At 36.7% G+C, this 22,951-nt stretch overlaps 2 protein-coding genes across 3 annotated transcripts in view; both read left to right on the top strand.

The window, feature by feature from the left end:
• Window positions 1–6,748, top strand: part of LOC142348327 (uncharacterized) — a 70,171-nt gene extending 63,423 nt beyond the window's left edge. Inside the window, exon 4 of the mRNA XM_075399635.1 lies at window positions 6,574–6,748. Within this exon, the coding sequence (XP_075255750.1) occupies window positions 6,574–6,719 (146 nt within the window). The 3' untranslated portion in view covers window positions 6,720–6,748. The remainder of the gene's footprint in view (window positions 1–6,573) is intronic.
• Window positions 6,749–10,102: 3,354 nt separating this feature from the next.
• On the top strand, window positions 10,103–19,877 carry LOC142348795 (uncharacterized). 2 transcript variants are annotated; one of them, XM_075400296.1, is made up of 5 exons: window positions 10,103–10,642; window positions 14,451–14,620; window positions 15,066–15,128; window positions 18,100–18,190; window positions 18,649–19,877. In XM_075400296.1, the coding sequence occupies exons 1-5, from the start codon at window positions 10,441–10,443 to the stop codon at window positions 19,239–19,241; spliced, it is 1,119 nt and encodes a 372-aa protein (XP_075256411.1). In that variant the 5' UTR covers window positions 10,103–10,440; the 3' UTR covers window positions 19,242–19,877. The 2 variants fall into 2 exon arrangements, with proteins under 2 accessions (XP_075256411.1, XP_075256410.1); XM_075400295.1 differs by having other exon boundaries at window positions 14,448–14,620.
• Window positions 19,878–22,951: the final 3,074 nt, after the last annotated feature.

Raw genomic sequence — 22,951 nt, 5'->3', positions numbered from 1 at the left:
TTGTACGAACACTCAGTTTTGTATCGATAACATCATGTATCGAAGTGCATTCCAATATGGCGTGAAAATAACATCCAGTTGATCATTCTTTTCCCTTAAATCGATTGGCTTTATTTTTGCCACGCGGATATAAGACTTTTTTTAATTGTTGAGAATTACAATTTTTTATAGAAAATTTAATTGCTTTGTTTAAATCACTTCAAAGAAAAGTTAGATTTACATGGCTTCCAATTATCTGCGTGAGCGCAAACGGATTTTTCGAAAAATAGAAATATGTGCTTTATACTTGAATACTGCAAAGAGGGAACCTCCAGTTTGGCAATTGTGACAGGCAACTCTGTCGAACGTTCATCTTTCTTTAACAAACACTGTGTGCCATGAATTTGATAAGTAGTCAGGATAAGTTGTGAAAACAAATGAAAAGATAATTTCCTAAGATCAGAAGAATTGTGTCAACGAGTTTTGTTATGGTTGTTTTTGCGTTCTCCAAATAGATGATCCTATTGGACTTGTATTAAAAAATATCCAATTTTTAAGGTTGTGTCACTAAAGAATATTTCGGTCATAATTTGTGTTTTCAGTTGTCTGACTGCTGCAATAAAGAATCTATAAATTTTAAATAAGTGTGCATACAAAATGAACTCCTCAAAATTGTTTTGGTTTTAATACTGTAATTACGGCTTCTCATATGTTTGGAATCATTCTGACGTTAGCATTGTAAACTGCAAGTACACTTGGTATCAGTGGTTAATCACTTGGCACATGGATGTAAGAACTTTCTAATTGTTAAAATCTAATTTTCTCTAAAATTTGATTGCTTCGTTTAAATTACTTCAAAGAAAGTTTGAGTTAACTTGGGATGTAGTCGCGTCGATAGCTGAATATTTTCTTATGAAACCAAAATGTTTGGAATAGAATAAACCAAATTGTGCGAGGTAGTTTGATAATCTGTTGTGAACTATCTTTTTCAAAAACCTTACTTAAAGTTGATAGCAGTGATATTGGTCGATAATTTGACACGTAGGAGCTTACTCCATCTTTAAAGAGTGGAAGCATTTTTAATTGCTCTCAAACGAAGTTTGTAGCAATTATATTAGTCTTGTCGGTCTTTTTATGCGATTTTTCACTTAACCGATTTTTCGTCTGACGTTTCTGACTTTTCGTCCTCAAAAACGGGATAAACAGGTAGCGCCCAGCGGGCAATAAGTGCTCTTAGAGCCTTTCAGCTCAAAATGTTTTGGAGATTTATGGTGTGAAGGGTGGTTCTTAGAGGTTGAAAACTGAAAACACCCCCTCTGTTAACACTCCCCCTCTCCCTCCCCATCAGCCCCCCCCCCCCGGTGCACCCCCTCCCCCACACCACCACCACCACCATGGCTACTGACGAACAACCGATCGCTAAAAACACGCAATTTTATACTAATTTTCAATTTTTTTCAAGCTTTTTAAAAATTTTTGTCAGTTTTTAGGTTTCTCCAGCCTCAAGAGCGGAAGAACCTCCTCTAGAGTTTGACAATAGGTTACTGTATGGTTTTCAATTGTAATAGAATGTTTTTCAAGATTTTAATACCCGCAATTTTGAAAAATATTTGCAACTTTTTTAAATCTTTTTGAATTTTTTAGCTTTTTTTCCGACACCAGGGTCCTCCTCCAAGGTTTGGTGATAAGCTGTCGCATAGTTTCTAAAGTAAGTGGAATGGGTATCAATATTGTAATGACTTCAGCTCAAGCAATTTTTGATAAATTTTTGACATTTTTGGAAAAATATTATGTTCCAAGTTTATGGAACTTTGAGCCAGTGAAACTATTTAAAGCTTGAAATAGGGCTACTGGATAGTCTCTGGAGACAATGAAATGGTTTGGAAAATTTTATTATCCTGAATTGTAGCAAGATTTTGTTAAAATTTGCGATTGTTTTCAAATGCTTTGAATATTTTTGTCCTTTTCTAAGTTTAACGATCATTACTGGCCAACAAAAGTTTTCAAGTGTTGCAGATGGGTTACTTGACATAGCTCCAGAGACAAAAAAATAGTTTTGAACTTTTTCACTGCAAAATCTGGAAGCTTCTCTAAATTTTTTAATCATGCAAATTTTTAAGTATCACTTTTTTATTTACTACTTTATTTGCTAACAAGGCTAGAAAACTTAAAGTTGAGAATCGAATCAAGTTTAAGCTTGCCTTACTAAACCGTGGCTAGCTACTGATGAAGGTAACCGCTCGCCGTTGGTTTAAGAGCAATTTGCCCGAGGTCAGTCGGTTATGTTGAAGTGTTGAAATTCTTCGGTGTTTGTCCAGTGAAAAGTTTATAAATTCCGTCGGCTATTTGTTCTTCTAGGCGTTTGCCCCCTCTCATGGAGCATTACCTCTCCCTTGGGCGCATCTTTCCTCGTGTCGAGCGAAATTGGAAGCTGACTTCTGTTCCCCACAGAAATTAGGTGTTTTCCATCTCGTTCTGTATTTTCTGGCTGGGGTGCTGGTCGACGTCGGTAGTTGCATTTTGTTGAGGTGATTTCTCTCATTCGATTCCGTTTGGGAAGTTTTATTGCAGTTCTCGCAGTTAAATGAACGTTCTGTTGATTCATGCTTTCGTCTGTTGTGGATTTTAAGACCTGCCATTGATTTGCAGTCTTTGTCGCATACTTCACATACTAGTGATGGTGGAGGCGGCTCGGTGCTTCTGTTTTCGACCTCTTTATTGTGTAATTTGTAGCTGTTCTCTCTCCCGACTGAATAGGTGGTTCATTCGTTGGTTTGTTAGGTTTTTCCAAACTTTTCTGTCCCGTGAGAGTTTGGGGCTTCACTCCAGTTTATTCCCGCCTCGTTCAGCAATTTGCTCCAGTAAAAGAGGGTCTTCAGTTTGTGGCCAGGGAGCTTTGAGAGTTTTCCTGGCTGGTAAGCCAAACCAATACTGTTGCTTTTGTTCTTTGGTTGTCCATTCTTAGCTCATGGCCTATCCTTTCGGGAGTTCGTTTCTCATTTTTCCATCTTAGTTTCTTTACTCCAAGCATGTTTCTAATGTCTTGCATGTTTACTCTCTCGTTGTTCATTTGAAAAAGTGGGTCCTTTATTGTTACTTCAGATTTATCGTATCTTTTATCTATCCAAGTTTGTGGGCTTTTTATCTCGAATGAGTACCATGGGCGTGTTGCTCAATTGAACAAATTGCCACTTTCTGAGCAAGTTTTGGTAATTTGTGCTTGCTTTCTTTTTAATAGCTTGCTCTTCGTTAGCTGACTTTTACATTTTGCCGATAACTTTTAGATTCAGCTCTCTATCCGATTTTTACGTCACAGCCAACATCCGAGCATCCTAATCTCATTAGCTCCAGATGTTCAAATAAGAGCCCTTCCCTCTTTTGCCCCATTGTTACGTTCTTCCAACTTTTCCATGACATGCTTCACTATTTGAGCACCTTCCTCGAGTTCTCGGCCTTGCCCCACAATAGTGGTGTCATCCGCAAAGAGGGATAGGGTGGTTTTTATTTCGGTGGCTTTGCTATTTGGTTTTCCCATTTTCATTTCTGGAATGTTGCTCCCTGGTATCCCTTTCCATTTTTCATCCGTGTGGCCATGATTTTGCGTCGCATGTACCCTTTCATCCTCTTCCTTTATTCTCATTACTACTGGATGGTATATGTTCAACAGACTTGGAGATGTTGAGCAGCCTTCTCGCAATCCTCGCTCCGGGAACCACTTGGTGCTATACTCTTCCCGTTTTTTGACGTGGTACTTGGTGGCTTCGTGTAAATCGATGATGGAATTCAGTTACCTTGCATACTACCGCTCCTTCTCAGCATTTCCCACAGCACTGGTTTATTCACTCTAGGATATGCTTTTTCAGGTCTAGCAGTCTTGCTTCGGGTCACTTTGATATTCCGGGGAAACTTTATTCTTCATTCGGCGTTTCTTTAGGTCTGTGTCTTCACTTCTTCTTACCAGGATTTGAGTGGCAGCTGCTGTGGAGGGGCCTGTTTGAAAACCACTTTAGTTGTCGTCCAGAAGTCCTAACTTTTCTGCCCATCGCCTGATTATATTGTCTAGGATGCGGCTCCCCATGGCCAGCAGGCATACTCACCGGTAATTGTTTACGTCAGTTCTATCTCCTTTCTTATGTAGCTGAACAATTTGGCCTGTTTGGAACACTTCTTCCCTCTTCGGGACTATCATGGAACATTTTCTTCTCGGCTATTTGTTCAGTTGTAAGAACATCATTGTCGTATCGACATATGTCGCTCATTTTATTTATTTTGTCTTACCCAGGAGGACATTAAAACCCCCCAAAAGCCTAACTGGCTTGTCAATTTATTTTGTCACAATACTTTCATAGAAAAGTTTTGCTTTTACGCACTAAACTGACAACTTTGTTTCCCTGCATTTGGTACTTTAGCCTTGGTGAGCAATTAGTGGCGTTCCTGTTGTTATGCACCCAACGTGTAGCCTGGTTTTGTTAACGGTCTGTCTTAGTGGTTTTATCTTTCAAAAATTTTCCTAACCTCTTCGACAAATATCAATATTAGAGAATTAGGGCGTATCATTAGAATTTTGCGTCTCGTTAGCAGAAGCTATGACTTTTAGACTACGGTGATTACTAGCTTGGTTCTGGGTCAAAATTTTTTATGTGCAATTCACATGAAAATGGTCAGTAGTACCATGTTGCATAATACCACAGTCAAATATTTTAGATTCAGCGAAATTTGTGATAACCTAAGGCATGGTTGTGATTTGCATGCAACCCTTGTTGATATCAAAATAGTTCGATTAACGTTATTCGAATCAATCATTTTGAGGAATTTTGTCTGACCTACGCCCCTTTTTCTATATGAACATTCGTGTCACCAAGAATAAGCCATGCAGGTAACTTTATTAACCTCTCGGTACCTCCCTGATATTGTCGTTATTTCAATGTAATGCTCATCTCCTTTCCATTTATAAAAAAGTAGTCCCTTTAGTCCATGCTTTATCGATTCTTGCTTCAGTTTTAATAATAGTAGCTCTCAAGGGCTTGATTTTAAATTTCAGTTGCAAGATTTTGCATGCATATATTCCGGTATCGTTTGCTTACTATACGTTTTCACATCAGAAATTTCCTGCTTGTCGAGAAAGGGCGGGTACTAGCTTTTCTACCGGGTTTTTGTTTTTGGTTATCTTGACAGCGCCTTTCACAATACACTTAAGGGTTTCCGTTACGGAAACACACTTTAACTTGCTTTCAAATTCCTGGAAGCTGTTGAAAGTGCCTTTCGTAGTGACGTATTTTTTCCAGTTGAAGATAACCGCAGATTAATGTGAAGTGAAGGATGTGATGTGAACTAATTAGGTGATTTACGTGTCCTCTATTTTCCTCTATTTTTTGACCCCTCAATATGCTTTTTGGAAAATAGTTCATCTTTTCGCTGCTTGGGATGGTGGTCCGAATTTTTTTTAACGGAATCACTTCGTTTTTTGTCCTAAAAGTTAAAATCAAATCGAGCAAAATCATCCAGAGTTTCCTTTGCGACACAAAATATAAAGGGAAGAATGAAAATCACATTGTCCATCAAGAATATTCAAGATTAGCTTGAACTTTGTCTTAATTAATAGTTTCTCTTAAGTTTTAAATTACTTTAACTTCTGTCCCGAAGGAGTATGGCCAGTCACCTCCATGCAATTCACAAAATCTACTGGAATTATTCTCCTTGCTAAACGAATTTGCTAATTTCTGTTCTTCGTCAGCTTTCATGTCCTAAGAAATAATAAATATTTGAAACATTTTAAATACTGAAATAGCTTTAAAATGGCTTCAGAAATATTTCAATACTTCCATTGGTGTGCTACTCAAGTGGTCGATCTTATCAGCGTTACCATTGTTTTACATAATTTTTATCCTCGAAGTCGGATTGCCAATAATATAAACAAATTTTGAGATTTTCCAAGTTTTGGCATTCTTTTTGGTTCATATAATAGATAACTAGAGCGATTTTGCAAGCGTTTGTTTTCAAATTTTGCCTCTTCTTTTTGACTGGCCCTGATTTCATTTTTACGATATCTGGCAGATTTCCAAAAAATGTGAAACAATTGATTGGAATTATTCATGAATTGAATCGAAGAGGTCATAATACTTTTTTAACTGACTCATATTGAAAATGTTTAGCAATCGTACAACTTAAATTGCAATTCAAGATTGTACAAAAGCTAAAAAGCATTTTGAAAAGAAGTTTGGATCCGTTTTCATAGCTATAAGCTGAGTGTAGCTATGTTGCGGTGATCTTTGTTTTTGTTTTTGCTCCGTCATCCGACGCTATTTTTCGATTTACATTTTTTCGCACCATAAACTTTAAAAGGGCAGTTTTGCTGTAGTTTTAATGCCGTGTTCATGCAGCGTTTGCTACTTTTACGTTAGTGTTGTCATTTCTTGAACTAATTGGTGGTTTATAGCTGAATTCCTCACAATCTAAATTACTTTTTTACAGAGGTTCATTTTCAGCGAGGTTTCCATTTTTGTAACTCAATATTTTTGGTTGGATCGGAAGTTGATGCGCTAGCACACAGTACAAAGCCTCTGCGTTGACAACAGTGCTCCTTGTGACATTAAGACGAGGAGGTTAAGATGGAGGCTGAGCGACTGATTCATGAGTCGGACTTGAGAGATAAGCAGAGGGCGATTGAGGACAGACAAGAAAGAGAAGAAAAGGAAGTCAAAGAGAAGAGAAGAAACGAAAGCAGAGATAAAAACCACTGAAACAACGCAAAGTTTATTGTTTACGCTTGTTCATTTTTTGATAGAAAAGATAACTTCGCATGGTATGATAACTCTTGTCTCCCCTGGTAGTGATTATTTTGTAAAATTTTAGTATCTTTGAAAGTTGCGTGTCCAAGTTAGAGTTATGGGGTGTTGTTTAATTGCTCTTGAACGAAGTTCATAGCAATTATTGTAAACAAGTGTGTCTACGACTCGAAGTGGAGTATTGAGACTCTACAGGTTTTTTTTTAGCAGAAAGCAAGTTTGTTCATGACTTGAATTTTGACTTTCTGTTCGAGCATTTACCTCCGTTTTTGATTGTTGACATCTGTTTTCGAACATTGGACTTTAACAGTAGCTTCGTTTGTAATGTATAGTAATTAGGAACTGCTGGTAATGTTCAAGGTGAAGAGGTCATTTTGAGATTTTTTGTTTCTATATAAGTCACCCCTAATTATCTAAACTACACCGCACAACCCCCACCACCTATCTACCCCCCCAACACCTACCTACACCCTCCCCCACCGCCACGGCACCCCCCCCCCCACTTACCCCCCACCTACCCCCTCCCTTCACCTAGCTACCCCCACCTACCCCCGCCCCAACTTACCCCCCCCCCCCCCCCCCACCTACCCCTACCCCCTCCCTTCACCTAACTACCCCCACCTACCCCCCCCCAACTACCCCAGCACTACCCACCTCCCCAACCTATGTACCCACCCACCGCACCTAGCTCCCCCGCACCTAAACAATTGTCGGCATTTTTAAAACACTTTAATGTGGTTTGTTGGGCTATTTTGGTTTTTTTTCCTCTTGTCTATTTGGATATTCTGACTTCGGTAAGGTTAGGTTAAAGATTATAATGCACGACGATTCGAGTCGTTTCCGGTATTCTACCGGCTATGTTTTTATGCAAAAATTTTTGCTTGACAATTTTGACTTTTCGAGTGACTTTTACGCCCTTGACTTTTTGCGTTTCGCGTGATCTAAAATTCTCTCTCAATCACAATTTTGAGCAGCTGAATTCAATTGGCGGCAATTTAATACTAAAAGTCTAATGAAAAGTGCGCTGAAACTGGTGACATTTTTTACTTTAAATCTTAATAGTGGTATATGTTAATCTCTAATGTGGTTATTTGAAGCCCACTGTTGAACTTCTTAGTCCTATTTATGCTCCCCCTCCCCCCGACTGCAGGTTGCAATTGTTTAGAGCTCCCACTAGTTGTTCGAGAGCAATTCTTTCGACGTTTAGTCGGCTATGTTTTGAACAAGCTATTTCTGCGATGCTATGGTTTTTCTTTTTCTGCTCCAATACTCAATTCAAATAACCAACTGTATAAATACAACATCCAGAATTAATATTTAATTACAAGGTTCTCAGGACTGTAATTTTTAACCATTTATATTTTCTCGCGAAGAGATTCATGACACTTGAAAATTTTGTTGATTTACTCAGTTAACCAGATTGGACCAATGTTAGATATGCTTAATTTACATCCCTGTCATTGAAAAGAAATTTGCGAAAAAAAATTGCTAATTAAAAATTAATTCTAATCGCAAACTTTTCTTAAGAAGGTATTGAAGGGTACGATCGTAAATATCGCTTGCTTCTGTACAAAGAAGGGCGTCGAGTAAGGTATGATTTACTCTCTCGTGGGTACATTCTCTGATTGCAATTCAAATGATAACCACGTTTGAGAGCACCGCTGCTTTCCTTCCTATCATAATACTCCACAGAAATATATCCATCCATTTACATTTTTGGGGCAACGTATAGAATGTTGGTTTAGAGCCCGGTATTGGTTATCATCTGTTATGACTTCGAGAAAGAATTTCTTTTGTCAGTGGGTGCCGATAGAGTGAAGGAAGCGGTCTCAAAAGTGGGCGCTACGCAAGTACCGATGGAATTTAAAAATTGCAAGATTTTGAATTCACTTGGTAGACTATGCTGACAGTTTTTCAAAAGAAAATTGAAAGGAAAAAATTCTTTCAGTTTACAACTGATTTGTGTCATACCCTGAGTAGATTATGGGCACTAACTTACTAATGCGTAGGGGGTCCAAAAGCAAATTATTATTGAATACTTCAAAGCATTTGTTCCAAATGAACTCAAACTCTTGCAAGATTCGAGTTCTTGAATAACTAGGATGCCATAGTTCATCCCCTATTTAGTTAGGACTGCTTTTTTGTCCGGGGCTGTTCTCTACAGAAGTGTTACGCTATTTGCGACTGTTCTGTCGGAGAGATTTCATCTGTGTGGCATAACTTGTTTCTTTTGAAAAGTTTTTGTTTGCTTTTTCCTATGTAAATGACCTACCAACGTTCCCACAAAACTCAAGCATTACTTTGTTTGCGGAGGTTACCGCATTGATACAGAGCGGAAAATACGCGCATTTTCTTGACCAGCAAAACGTGAGTGTCGGAAAAAAGTGTCCATTCAAGCAAATTCAGATATTTAGATTAGATGTAGAAATTGACAGACACCTCACTTTTAAAAACTATATAAATGTAGTAATCAGAAAGGTGGCGCGATTCTAGTACGCTATTCTTGAGGTGCGTGAATGCTTTTCAAGAAAACCACTAATTTGTTTTCATAAGGAATGAGCTCAACCGCTAAATTTCGTACGGCCTGCTTTTAATGGAAGTTTAAATAAAACTCATCTAATAAAAGTTTTTCGCTAGCAATGCCGAATACTGAACAATTTTTTCAGACGCAAATCATTCTTCTGACCTATTTGAAAAAACCGGTATCGACAGTTTCTTTGACTTATATTTTTCTGCTCTCTTCAAGGAGACTATTGAACAATCGAAAATCTGCCTGCTGAAGTAAACCTAAACGTTACTGACGTAGTTCATAACTCTCGTAGAACTTCGTAGAACTTCACGTTACTGACGTAGTTCATAACTCTCGTAGAACTTCAAAAAATGATAAACAGTTTTGCTCGCAAAACTAGCACAAAAAAAAACAAGTCACTAGAGGCAAATGTAAGCAAATTTTACATCTTCCTTAAATTGAATGACCTTATCTCAGAGAATTTTTTTAAGTTGTCCTATTATTCATTGCAAAAATTTTTTAAGCAGACAAAATTCAATTACATTTAAAATAACAAACTGCTAACAAACACTTTTTTTCTGAAGTCTTGCGTTTTTCCATTTTCCCCCTTGCAGTAAGTGAGCTTGAATATTGCTCGTTGTGAGTCCGTGATGGTGTAATTGTAAGTGATAAATGATGCATGTCTTGCAACAGTTTTCGTTAATTGTAATTTGCCATCAAAAATTCACTTCAATTCAAGTTTTTGCTGCTTTAAAGCATTTGATATATATTACCTGAGGCAATCTTTATTAATTTGTTTAATTTGATGAAATGCAATTATTTCTGAGAGTAGATCAGTTCACTTTTTCAGATAATGAGCACAATGTTTTACCAACATGGACCTGTTTACAACTATTTCACAAGTGTTACGCAATTAAGGCTGAAGTCAGAATCAACTAATAATGTGTAGAACAATTAAAAGATCGCCCCCAAAACCTGCTGCTTACCCGGCAGAATTTTCAGCTACCCCTCCTTTGCCAAATCACCCTCGCCAACAATTTGGGACCACTTCAGAATTATTAATAACCAGTACTGGTTATAATAATCGAGAAACGTCAAATCTTGGCCCTAATCATCGAGTATTAATTGGTGCTTGTTATAACCCTTGGATTTCCTTGGCTTGCAATCATGATTTCCCTAGGGGTAGATGCAGGAGGTCAAAAAACGCCCCCAAATTCGCCCGCCACCCCGTTCGAGTCGGGAAGTTCAGAAGCAATTTCGGCGTCCGGCGGAGGAGGAGGCGATGTAGGGTTTCCAGACCAACAGATGTCCGAGACCACCTCACCCATCGCAGTCGGGAGTTCGAGTGATCACGTTTCAGCTAATTTCGGTATAATTTGACAACCTCTCCTTGTTTGTATCAATGGTTGGTGAGCTAGTTTGTCGCATGGCCATGTAACAATAGACCGGTAGATCGAAGAGGAGTATTGTTATTCTACAGGTCTTTGCCATCCAAAAATTTATATTGTATTGGTGGTCTGTCTCCTTTTAGGAGCCGAAGATGGGTATTGGTTATCTATCGGTTTTTATACGAACCAAAGGTTAGCATTGATTTTCTATCTTAAGTTCCAACTCCCAATCTAGTGGGGAGGGAGGCACTATGTACTCAAATAGGTTTTTTTTTGTTCAGTCAATTTTGGGCGATCGATTCATCGTAGAGAGTTGTGAGTGGTATCATTAGAAAGGACGTGCATCCTAGAATATGGAATTAAGAAGATCTTTTCGAATTTCGGTTTTACAGAGAGTTATCAAGGTTAACAGTTTTGTGGATATTCGACAATTTTTATTCACTTCCGCATTTTTTGCTATAATGTGGCTCAGTTCTGCCATAATAATTCAAAATGTTTTAAAATTTTTAATGTTAGAGTGTTATTGTTACCGTTAGAGATACAAGAGCATTGCTAAATTGTTTGATTGGAGGTTTTTTGGCTGGCTAAAATTTTTGATAAAATTTTCAACATTCAGAGTTTTTTCATCAAAAATGGCACAAAATATGCTTTTTTTGTCCATGTTGTATAAGTTTACAGGAAGTATAGACCTGTAAACCACTGACACGACCTCCAAAAGAGGGTTTGTTGAAATTTGGCGCCCTATAAAAGTCTTCTCTAATTACAATTTCGCAGTTTTATTTTGCAAATTTATCTCACTAATTATACAAATTGCATTAGTGTTTTTTTTCTTCAAATGTTTCACTTAACAATTGTTAATTACGAATAAAATTTTCAATCCACAACTCATTTATTGACAGCTCCCATTTAGATGAGAATGAGTCTGATTATAGATATAGTTTGTTTACACAGAAAATCTAATGGATTTCATGGCTTTGACGAAGTTTTAGTAAACTTTAAATGAATTATTGTGTTCTGCCTTTGTTAATCTTTTTGCAGTCTGACTACCAAGTCTAACTAATCAAAGATACAAATGGATTCTTCAGAAGGTGTAGGTGAACCTATGAAACGTATTCTTTTGTTATCTAATGTATCGTATGACATTGAATATTTTTGTTTTAAAACTTCAGTGATCTTTTGAACTTGTCAATTTTGTATCTTAATTCTGTCAGCTTTAAGCTTATTATCAATAAATACAGGTCAAACTTTCTTTCATATAAATTACAATGTTATCTTTGTGGCGGTTTTTTTAAACAACGGGTTCTTGGTGTTGGTACTTAGAGTTCTCATACCAAGTTTTGTCATTTTTGTGAATTGACCATTTTTGCTGTTCTTTTTTTATTTGGTAATCTTTCATATTACTGAAACATCAACCGAAAAAAGATCGTCAAAAAAATACGCAATTGAACTTATTTCTTTTAGTTAAAACTGGCTACGACACTGTTCTCTTGCAGAATTCGGCTGTTTTTTGTCCTGTATTTTTTGTCATTTTTTTGTCGTATGCCATATTTTTGGTAATTAAAGGTCTCAATGACCAATTTTGGATATATTAATGAGATTAAAAACTGATTTCGGTATATGGCTGATGGTTCTTTTGACTTTCAAAATCTTTTCAAAAACTTCAAATATTCATCTTTTTCCTTATTGTTCTGTTTTTCGTTACTTTCTCGTATTTTACAATCTTGTATCATTTTTGTAACTTCGTTCGATTTTTTAAACATCTCCTTATTTTTTTGTTAAACAAAACATTGATTTTTTGTTGATTAAACGTTTGGGCTGATGTTTTTAGGGCTTAGACAGTTTGTTTCAGAAGAATTTTTTGAGTCTTTGATACTTTTCACTGTTTGTTGTTCTTTTGTTGTCATTTTGAGATAGTCTTTTTACAGATAATACTTTGTGATGTTCAAAGGAGACGCGAGTGAAGACTTTAATTTCTCGCGGTTAATATCTTATAATGGCTTCAATCAACACTAGGTTTCGTATTGTTTGTGATTTTTTTCTAGTGCTGCATGTGTCCATTGTTTTTTTGTCCTACGACTCAGTCTGACTCATAACAGGCGCAAGATAAGTTTTCTAAGAAGTTGCAAGATAAACTCTCTGTTCTTTTTAAAATATTGTTTTTCATAAATTTTGAAATCATTTGTTTTTAAAAAGGACAATGGATTTTTGAGCTTTGCCACCCTTGTTTCTGTTTGTTTGTAGCTTAGTATCTTTATAGACAAGTTACAACACTTATTATCTAGTTAACTGCAATTTTCTCTTAAAACGATTTTATTTTCCTCAAATGGTCTTTGTTCTTGGTACTACGAGTTTTCAAAAAGTTTTAGGGTTTTTTGCCGCTTTGCCAATTTTTTTAGGTGTTTTTCTTTTCACAGTATCAAATTTACGGGTGGCCCTGTTGACCGTTGAAAAAAGCACAATCAATCTTTTTTAAATGTTCTCAGTGATCCATTTAATGTTTAATTTGCTGGGACAACGTTTTCGTGCAATTTTTGATTTTGGTTTTGCCTGTATTTGTCTTTCTTTTTGTAGTCGTTCGACATATCCTGGATAATGAAAGGTCTTAATAGCTTTCTATGGAGGTACAAATTAGTCTCTCATGAGTTTACATAATGTTTTTAATCAGTTTTACTCTGACATTAATTCTTTTCAAAACAACGTTTTTTTAAAACTTTGCCCTTTTGCTTTTTTCTGGTCGACTTGTTACCAGGTCGCATTGAGGAAAAGTCCCATATTTTTTTATGAATTTCAGGTTCTGTTTTTAGTATAGTTTTTTTATCTGATGCCATTTTGATTTGGTTATTAATTGTTATTTAAAAATGGACAACGGGTTTTGGTCGTTATTAATGTTTGTAATTGTTTGATTTTTATCGCCGTCTGTTCTGATAGTCACGTTAATGACAACTCTCTCCAGCCCTGTCAGGTAGATTGTTTTATTCTTTCAGTGGTTTGTTGAACGATTTGTTAAATTTTTTAATCTCTTCCTTATTTGGTAGGCAATTAAGTGAAAAATATAGATGAGCGGGGTCGGAACATTGTGCGAACAGACATTGCCACGCCTCTTGTTCCTTTTTTTAAAACCAGATTGAAGCCAGATTAAACCCCCCCCCCCCCGCCCCCCGCCCGCGCTCCGCATATTTTAACATCATTTCTTTCCACCCCTCCCGCTACTGATATTTCTTCATCCCGCTACTGATATTGCTAGAATAACACCCAGCAAATTAGCAGTCGGCATTACAACATTACAAGCGTGTTTTTTGATATTTAAGCGGATAATTTATTCCACGTCCCATGGGTCGCTGGGACATGGACAATGGCCATTTTTCACAGCCTTGTATCATAAAAAATCAGCACTGAATTCCCTGGATGTTAGTAATGAAACTAGTAGGCAGAGTGTGAACTTTCGATTTAATCATTATGATGTAGCGCTTCGTAGTTAATTAAATATGCTAACAAAAAATTTAATTTAATTACATGCCGACTGACAAATAATGAACAAGAAAATTAACTCAGAATAAAGAACTTTTATATTGCATCAGGTATTGATAGAACACTTAAAGTCACGGCGTGATAATTTCCCATAATTAATTAAATGATTGTTTGCAATAAACTCGTTGCGGTAATAAAATATTTTCAGTGAATTTTAAAACTCAAAGCAACTGTTTTCTCTTCTTTTTGGTACTATTTGATATTTTGTATCGAAAGGTTTCCTTGATGACATGCATGTCCTGTAAACGGACTGTTTAGCAGGAGCGGTAGGAGCAGTTCGTGGTGGAAGCAGGGGTGCAGGTGACGCAATGCAGATCCACAATCTGGAGTTGATCAGACAACAGATGATGACAAACGAGTTTGTGAGGGCAACTGGGTACCCACAAGACCAGGCTGTCCGCATCCTCGCACACTTCAAGTGGGACTATGAGGTTGGTATCCATTCATTTTAGAGCAATTCGTTTATCATCCGTAAACTTGATTTAAAAGAACGGATATGCTTATTTTTTTTGAAAAGTTGCTAATATGAAAAGTACTGTCGTCAAAAACATTTGGAACAGATTGAGATGAACCTCTGGTCTAGTGTTACATGAATTCATGACGTTTTTTGCTGAACTTATGTTCAAAGAACGCCATAAAAATTCATCTACTAGAAGCTGCCTTAAAATTTGAATGAATTAGTGGTAGCCATCTGAGGTGATCTGGTGTCCAATGACTGATGGTGGGTCCTATTAAATGTACTTATAATTTTAACAAAAGCAAATCAATTTTATTACCACAATGTAATTTACAATTTAAGCAATTAGTTATTACCTGTTTTGATCTTTGGGTTATTGCTACTGATAGATTTTAAGTGGTGTATATTGTTTGTTTCAGGCAGCTGTGAGTGACTTCTTTGACGAAGTGAAAGTTGTCAAACAGAACAGCAATAGCAGCCAGGTGAGAAATTTGGTGGTTTTGCGGCGTGAAATTTTTCGCTCTAATTTTAAAGTAGAGTGAGAAAACGGCGTTTGAACAAAAATTCGCTTTCTCGGTAGCGGTTCACGTGCGGTAATTTCACTTTGATTTTTACTGTTTTTTTTGGATCGGATTTTTTTTCTAAATGGTTTTTCCAATCCATTCATAGTTCATTCAAGGCCTAGTTTTTCGTTGAACCAAATTTCCATTTCTCGCTAGTGGTTTTTTGTTAACATGCGGCATTTTGACATTGATTTTCTGTTTTTCTTTGGCTTTTTTATCTGATTTTTTTTAGAAATGGTTTTTCCCATTTTTTTTTATTTTGTCGTCAAGATTTTTGTTAAGACCATATAACGTCACAATCACTTCAAATCTGCTTTTTATTCATTCGTTCATGCAATTTCAACTGAATTTCATGCGTGACGTCATTTTTCACTCTCAGTGGAGCGAGTTTTTCTGTTCATTCGCGTGATTCAATTTTTAATCACGCGTAACTTACCTCACTCTCAAAGACTTTTGTTTACTTCAATTCAAAGAGATAAGGTCAACTCAATGTGTGTCACTCTAAATGAAGGTTATTTGAAAGCAGCTAATAGAGGCAGCAATAACTTATACAGAGTCTTAATCGAATTATAACATCTCAGCTCTTAATGAAAAGAATAAATTTCTTTTTTGATCTGTCTTTTATACTTTTTTTTGAGACTGCAGATCTACGATGCTATTGCGGCTTTTTTCTGGCAACCTGTCAGCTATGTTTTTTTCCTTTCTGGACATTTTTATGCGTCCTGAGCTTCATAAAAGAGTTCAGAGAAGATTTCGCTTAATACCCATTTGTTCAAAACATTATTAACTGATATGGACATGAGAACTAAGTTAAATATCATTTTAGTTCCAACCGCCAATAAAATAGGGGATAGGAGATCAGCCCCCCTCACCCCTCACTGCACCCCCCCCCCCAATCGCCACTGCGCATCGTTCAGGCCGTAAGGGCCCCGTGCAGCCAAAGACCCCCTCCCACCAAAATTGTTTTTTTTTTCAAAATTGTGTCTGAGCAGGAGAGAAGATGTATTTGCTCTTCCAATTTTATTTAAAAAAATTTGGTTTGACAAATTTTTTGTTCTGAGAATAAAAGTAACTCGGAAACTAGTCAACTAAACTACTTTCAAACAATTTGCGTCCTGGTCAAAGATATTTTGTTTCAATTTTCGATATTATATATATATTAGAAATCAGGTTCAGAAATTTTCTGAAACAAAATTTTCAGCGAAAAGATGTTATACAAAGCTGCCACAAATTCCATATCCATGAATTTATCACCCGTTTTGAGAAATTCACGAATTTCCAGTGCTATTGAATAGTCACTCTAAATACCTATCGCTTTCCAGTGTTTCTCAAAATTTATGAATTATAGAGGACATTAAATAAAAGCAAGGTAACATAAATAGTTGTTATCAGTCGTTATTTAAGTAAACTAATGTTTTTTAAACTCCAATATCTGAAGACACCCCCTGACAAAATGAACTTGGAAAAATGGTTTGCAAATGATTGCTGAAGTTGTTTTGCCCCCATTGATATTCTCCAATATTCAAGAACGATTGGAGTCTTCGGGCCAATTGACATTTAATAATTTTCCACGCGTCATCAGTGCGGAATGCTTCTTGTTTGTGATGTGTCGTGTCAGCGCAAAGCATCACAGAAATTTTATCTAAGCTTTAAGTTTGCATGTTGGAAGAGTTATTAGAGCGTTATAATTATCATCTAGAGCATACTGGTAAAAAAAAAAATTGTTGAGCAGGCATCAGACGACGGGGATTCGCAGTGGACGTTATAAAAATTAATGTAATTTTTAGTGGCAACTTTTGACAAATTTTATTGTGTGGCATCTTTTGTCAACAACTTCTGGCAAAAATTTATGCCCAGAAGAATATCTAAATTCACTAGTCAACTCTCCGAAATCCTGATCCAACAGGAAAACAGATAAATTTAATAACTTTTAGTTGCTCTCGAACGAAGTTTGAAGCAATTATTGTAAACGTGTGTCTTTTTTATGCAAATTTTTTGCTTGACCGTGCTCTTTAGAAAATTGTTTTAATTTCACATCTTGTGACTTTTTCACGCTTGACTTCTTGAACTTTTGCTTGACCTAAATTGCTCTTATTGAGAATATAAGTCTGCATTGCTAAACAAGACTGTTCTCGGATTGTAAGCTCCGAGAATATAGGGTCCTCATAGCCGATTTGTAAATGCTTCAGTCTTGGACGCAGGTTGCGGGTGAGAATCCCTCCCTAGCAGAATTTTTTGCACCATAAAACGCTTTACTTTGCTATAGCCTACTCTAAATTAAATCTCCCCGCCTTTGCTACAGCCTACAAATTGTTCGAGAGCAATTTGTCCGACGTTTGTCGGTTTGTTTTTATTACTATTTCAACATTTTCAAAATTTAAACATCATGTTGTCCTAGTTCTGTTTTTAAAGTATTGTTTCAGCTGTCAAAAAGAAAAGGTACTTGAAAAACATAAATCGGAGTGTTTAATGCCTATTGCATCCGGTTATTGAATTTTATTTGTACGACTGTTCATTGTTAATAGTTTCAAGCTTGTAAGGCTCCCATTTAAAAAAAACAAATGTTCAGAAAGTAGAAAAGGGCAGCGTCTCTTGCTTCTTACTTTCTTTCTCTTATTCCCATTGGGTGACACTCGCGGTCAATAAATCCAAATTGACTGTATAGACAATATGTCAGTTGCTCAGCTCCGACTGTCAATCTCGGAGTTGAGAGAAAACCGCAGTTGAAACCATGATTTTGTCAATCTACTGAGTGACTTAAGTGGTCTTTTTTAAACGATATCAACAAAATACAAAGTATCAATGATTGTGGGCTTTTAGGGCATCGTACGGTTTGTTTGAAGTCGGATTGTCGATTATGCAGTGTCTGACTAGTTGGGTTTTGTTTCAGGCCTCGGCGTTTCCTCCCCACAACACTCCTTTGACTCCGCCTGCCTTCCCATCTGACATGACTCTCTCATTCAATCACCTCTTCACAACAGGTTAACTTTCACCTCTCTCCTTTGCCCAAACTAACTACTCACTTAAATGAACCTTATGCACGTTGTCAAGACATGCAGCACCTTGATGCTCTTGAAAGAAACTTGAGACACTCTAGTGCGATATTGATTTGACATATCATCCGGACAAATTTTGATAGCTATTACTAACAGACTTTGTTCCTAGGAGCCTTGCAAGGAGTTCGCTAGTTGGTACATAAATGATCGAGATTTTTTTCTCAGGATTGATTGAGACTAAGTTTTTATGAGTCATTAAACCATGTATTCTGTTGCTCAGATGTTTTACTGAATACAAACGTTGAGTTAATATATCATTTAGATACAGGTTCCGATATCCGAACAGCAACTGTAGTGAAATAAAACGATCTTTTTGAAATTTGAGTTTTTTTGGTTTTGACTGCGTGAGATAATTGATTATTATGAGCCTTTGGTCTGTTTAGATTCTCCAAACAGCAGCATGACAACAAGCGCATCAGGAAATTTCAACACATCTCACATTAATAACTCAGCTCACTATTTCAACAACAATCACCTACAACACCAGATATCACTCAATAGCGGCATGGAACATCATCACCTCAATCATTTATCATCTCCCCCTCCCTCCCACAACAACAACAATCATTGCGATCTGGCAACAGTCAGCTTTTCGCCACTGGCAGGCGCCTCGAGTCCTATCCAGTACCAGAGAACCATCTCCGGCTCTTCGTTCCAAAGCTCAATTCCATTCCCGATGGAAATCGGAACCAATGTTGTCAACTCTACGGGGCTGAGCAACTCAACGTGCAGCACCCCGAGTAGCACAGGCAGCTTTGCCTCCAATGCAGGGAATTACAACCCGAACAAATCTCCGTTCGTATTTCAAACGCAAATGGGTGCACAGGGGTCAGCTTTCGGGTGCCAACAGGGATTCCCGTCTGGTGCAGGTGGTGGCCATCAATCGTTCACGTCAGGTGCTATGATTGGAAACCAAATGGAGTACAGATGCACGGAAGGGATCAAAATGTCCGACAGTTTAGAATCGATGGAGTAGGAGGATCCACAACGATGATGCAGTCAATGATTGGCCACCAAATCTGTTTGATTCTCCTCAAATATATTGCTAATAATCTCAGCTAAAAATTACTCGGAGCTGTTTTGATGGCTACTGTTTCGAAGGTGAACTCATTTAAACTATAACGTGAACTGAAAATAACGGAAAGAATGCTGGCAAAGAGGGAATGGACCTCATCTCTAAGCTTTGCTCTGAATCAGGAGAAAATTTTCAAACTGCTTGCCCTGCATTTAACAAGCATCTTTTGATGTATTAATTGATTTTAACGACCAGCCGACTGGATTTTTTGACCGTTAGGACCTTGAAACCTTTAATTCGAAAACAGCAAAATTTTCATTTATTTTGGGATTTTTTAGGCGGGTCGGAACTACAGAACATAGCAAAGCTTAACTTTGGCTGTGAGTTTTAGCGCTTATTTGACCGTGTAGCTTAAAATTTTATGGTTGATAATTGCAGAAAATATGCATCATTCTGTTTCGATGTTATAAACGACAGCAGCTAACGTATATTATGGAAATTTTTAGGATTGCAAATTATCATAACTGTTCTGTTCGATGTTCGATAATAGCTTTTATCTCTAAATGTAAACTGCAAACGAATTTATGTTTAGCCTTATACGGTTTTCATTAATAGCGGCCAACCAAAATCTGAAGCTATCTCGGGGTTTTATCAAAAGAAGAATATTGGTTTTGAGACTCGAAGAGGAATATTCGTTCTTTGCCGGTTTATTCTAAATGAGGCATAATCCAAGAACTGGCCCTTTCAATTTTTTGTGGGATACATATTTTGACTAGAGCCCTTAATCTGAAATCATATAAACTTGTACAGACCGAAGATTTCAAATCACGTTGCATTTTCTGAGCTGCTTGCACTATGTAGACTGGTGTGAAGGCTCAAAAATAAAAGCAAAATCGTAGTTTTCGAAATTTTTATGCAGTTTTTTGTTCTGCTTTAAGGCCTTTTAAAAACGCTTAGTCTTGATGTTGAAAGTTGAATAGAATTTGATCATATTGACACCTAAGCTCATGAGGGAAATATCTTCACAGTTGGTTTTTCTCAGTAACAGTGATATTTAATCTGATTAAATGCTGTCGAACGAAGTTTGAAGCAGTTATTGTAAAGATGTTTCTCTTTTAAGCAAAATTTTTGTCTGAATGTTTTCTTCTAGAACATTCTTCCGATTTCATTTCTTGATTGAGTGCATTTTTTACGGCTGACTTTTTGATTTTGTTCTGAGTGATTTGAGTGAGTTGCTCGAATTCAGAAATTAAGACGACTGTTTGTACAATAAAACTGATTGTGAGTGTTGGCCGTACACAGCCCGTGCAGCGTATGGCTAATGTCCGCAACTCTCATACAAAAGGTCATGGGTTCGAACACCTTTCTAGGCAGAAGTTTTTACACCTTGAAAGTTTCTCTATATGCACACTTCTAAATTTTTGCATTTTGGAAATTCAGTTGCTCAAAATTGTTCGACAGTTGCTCGAAATTGTATGCCAGTGGTTCGAGATCATTTCGTCCGACGTTACTCGGCTTACGTTTATTTTTCTAGTCTTCAGAAGAGGTATAAACAGGTAACGACCAGCAGAGGGCATTAAGTTGCTGGTCTTCAGGTTTACTAGACCCCGTAGACCCCTTCACTCCGCTTCAACCTGTCCCTCCCTAGTGCACAGAATAGTTCCCCCCTCTCTCAGTTATTTCTTAAACTAGCCTCCCTACGCTCCAGTTACCCACTGGAAAATCTAACTGTTCGCCAGTTGTTTGAGAGCAATCACTCCACGTGAATGGGTTATGTTTCCACTTTTTCGTCCAAGCTGCCTGCTCTGCGAATTCAAAAAATTTTCATGTTTTGTTCAAAAAATCGAGCATGAAGAGAATGCACTCAAAAATTTTGGAAGAAATTAGTTTCTCTCTAGAAATCTTATGTTTGACTCAATTGTTTGTTCGGTTTTTGTAAAAATAATTATTCATTCAAACAAAAAACTGTTTTACCGTTTTCAAGTGTTGCAGAGGATTTATGAAGTTGGAGACAATGACACCGAAATTAGTGCCGTTAATGAAAACATGGCTTGATTTCTTTTTATAGCTGTAAGCTGAGCGGAGCTATATTGCGCTGCTCTTGGTTTTTTACAATTCAAAGAATTTGAATTGTATTGGAGCGGTCTTTTTTAAAAATTTGTTCACTCATTTTCATGATTTTTGAAGTCAAATTGGAGTAGTGATTTTGGTCACGAAGTGGAGCGAAAAAGCCAATGGTTTTGCGGCGTGAAATTTTTTTGCTCTAATTTCAAAGTAGAATGAGAAAACGGTGTTTGAACAGAAATTCGTTTTCTCGCTAGTGGTTTTTTGTTCACATGCGGCAATTTCACTTTGATTTTTACTGTTTTTTGGATTTTTTGGATCGGATGTTTTTCTAAATAGTTTTCACAATCCATTTATAGTTCATTCTAGGTCTAGTTTCTTTGTTTTAACCAAATTTCTCACATACGGCATTTTGACATTGATTTTATTTTATTTTTAAATTTTATTGATCTGATTTTTTAGAAATGGTTTTCCCAGTTCACTCATGGACCATTCGAGGTCTAATTTATGTTTAGTCAATGAAAATTTCTTGAATTGTACGACAGGACTTGTCCTGCTATGTTTTTTTTTACTTCGTCTAACAGATTTTTGTTTCGTCTTACCCTGACTTCTTGGAATTGACTTTTTCAATGACTTACCTCACTCAAAAAAATGACTTCTGAACTCACTTATGAAACTTTAAATTTTGTGAACATTTACTTATAAAGGTCAATAGTATGCATCTAAGTAGTGCCAAACATATATGCCCTAATTCTTGATTATTAGAGTTTTTGATTTTTTTTCGTTTTACATTTTTCACACAGCAAAGCTGAAAAGGTCAAATTTTCTGAATAGCTTCCTCCTGTCCAACGGCATTTGCGCATGTTTCTCACTCTCTCTCTCTCTCTCTCTCTCTCTAGCAAAACTTCTTTGCGTGATTAGATTTTGATCATAAGTGGCTTACCACACTCAATAAAATTGACTTTTGCACTTTAAAACTTAAGTTTATTTTGAATTAATATAAGATCAAAGGAACTCATAAGTGTAGTAAAGGTCACTAATGAAAAGGCTTCTGCGCAATGAATTTTAAAAAGCTTTATTATTTGTAGCTTTATTTTTTACATAGCTTTTAGAGCGGCGTCGATAGCTTTTTCAACTTATATCTGTATCTGTTTCTATCTCTATTTTACGGCACGCAAGTCTATTCGTTTGCAGCTATTCCGGCAATCTGCCGGCTATATTTAAAGAAGTTATACCATTCTGCTGGAAATATTGATTTTTTTTATTTTCGTGTTAGTCCATTCTCCTAAGGATCCTAAAGTTTGAGCATTTTCTGAGTTTTTCGCATCATCTTGTTGATCCTGGAAGACGCAACTTTTAAATTTCATCATATTCTACAGCATATTCTCAATTTTTTATTTTATCGAACCATATCTTCTGACACAAACGTTCCTTTCCAAAAATTTAGTTTTGACGCTAAGGAACGGTAGTAAAAAAAATGAGTGCTATGCGATGTAGAAGCTTGACTTTAGTTTGCTCATTTTCATTTGTTCTACTCATTTGATACCTCAATTAGGAAACTGCTAGCGTATAGCATAACATTTGGCGACTGTTCTTGAAGTATTCGA

This window comes from Convolutriloba macropyga, chromosome 10, assembly GCF_964194025.1.
Source record: "Convolutriloba macropyga chromosome 10, txConMacr16.3, whole genome shotgun sequence".
In the NCBI taxonomy this organism is placed as follows: domain Eukaryota; kingdom Metazoa; phylum Xenacoelomorpha; order Acoela; family Convolutidae; genus Convolutriloba; species Convolutriloba macropyga.
Note: the sequence above shows the minus strand (reverse complement) of the source record. Positions and strands in the feature narration are given on the sequence as shown.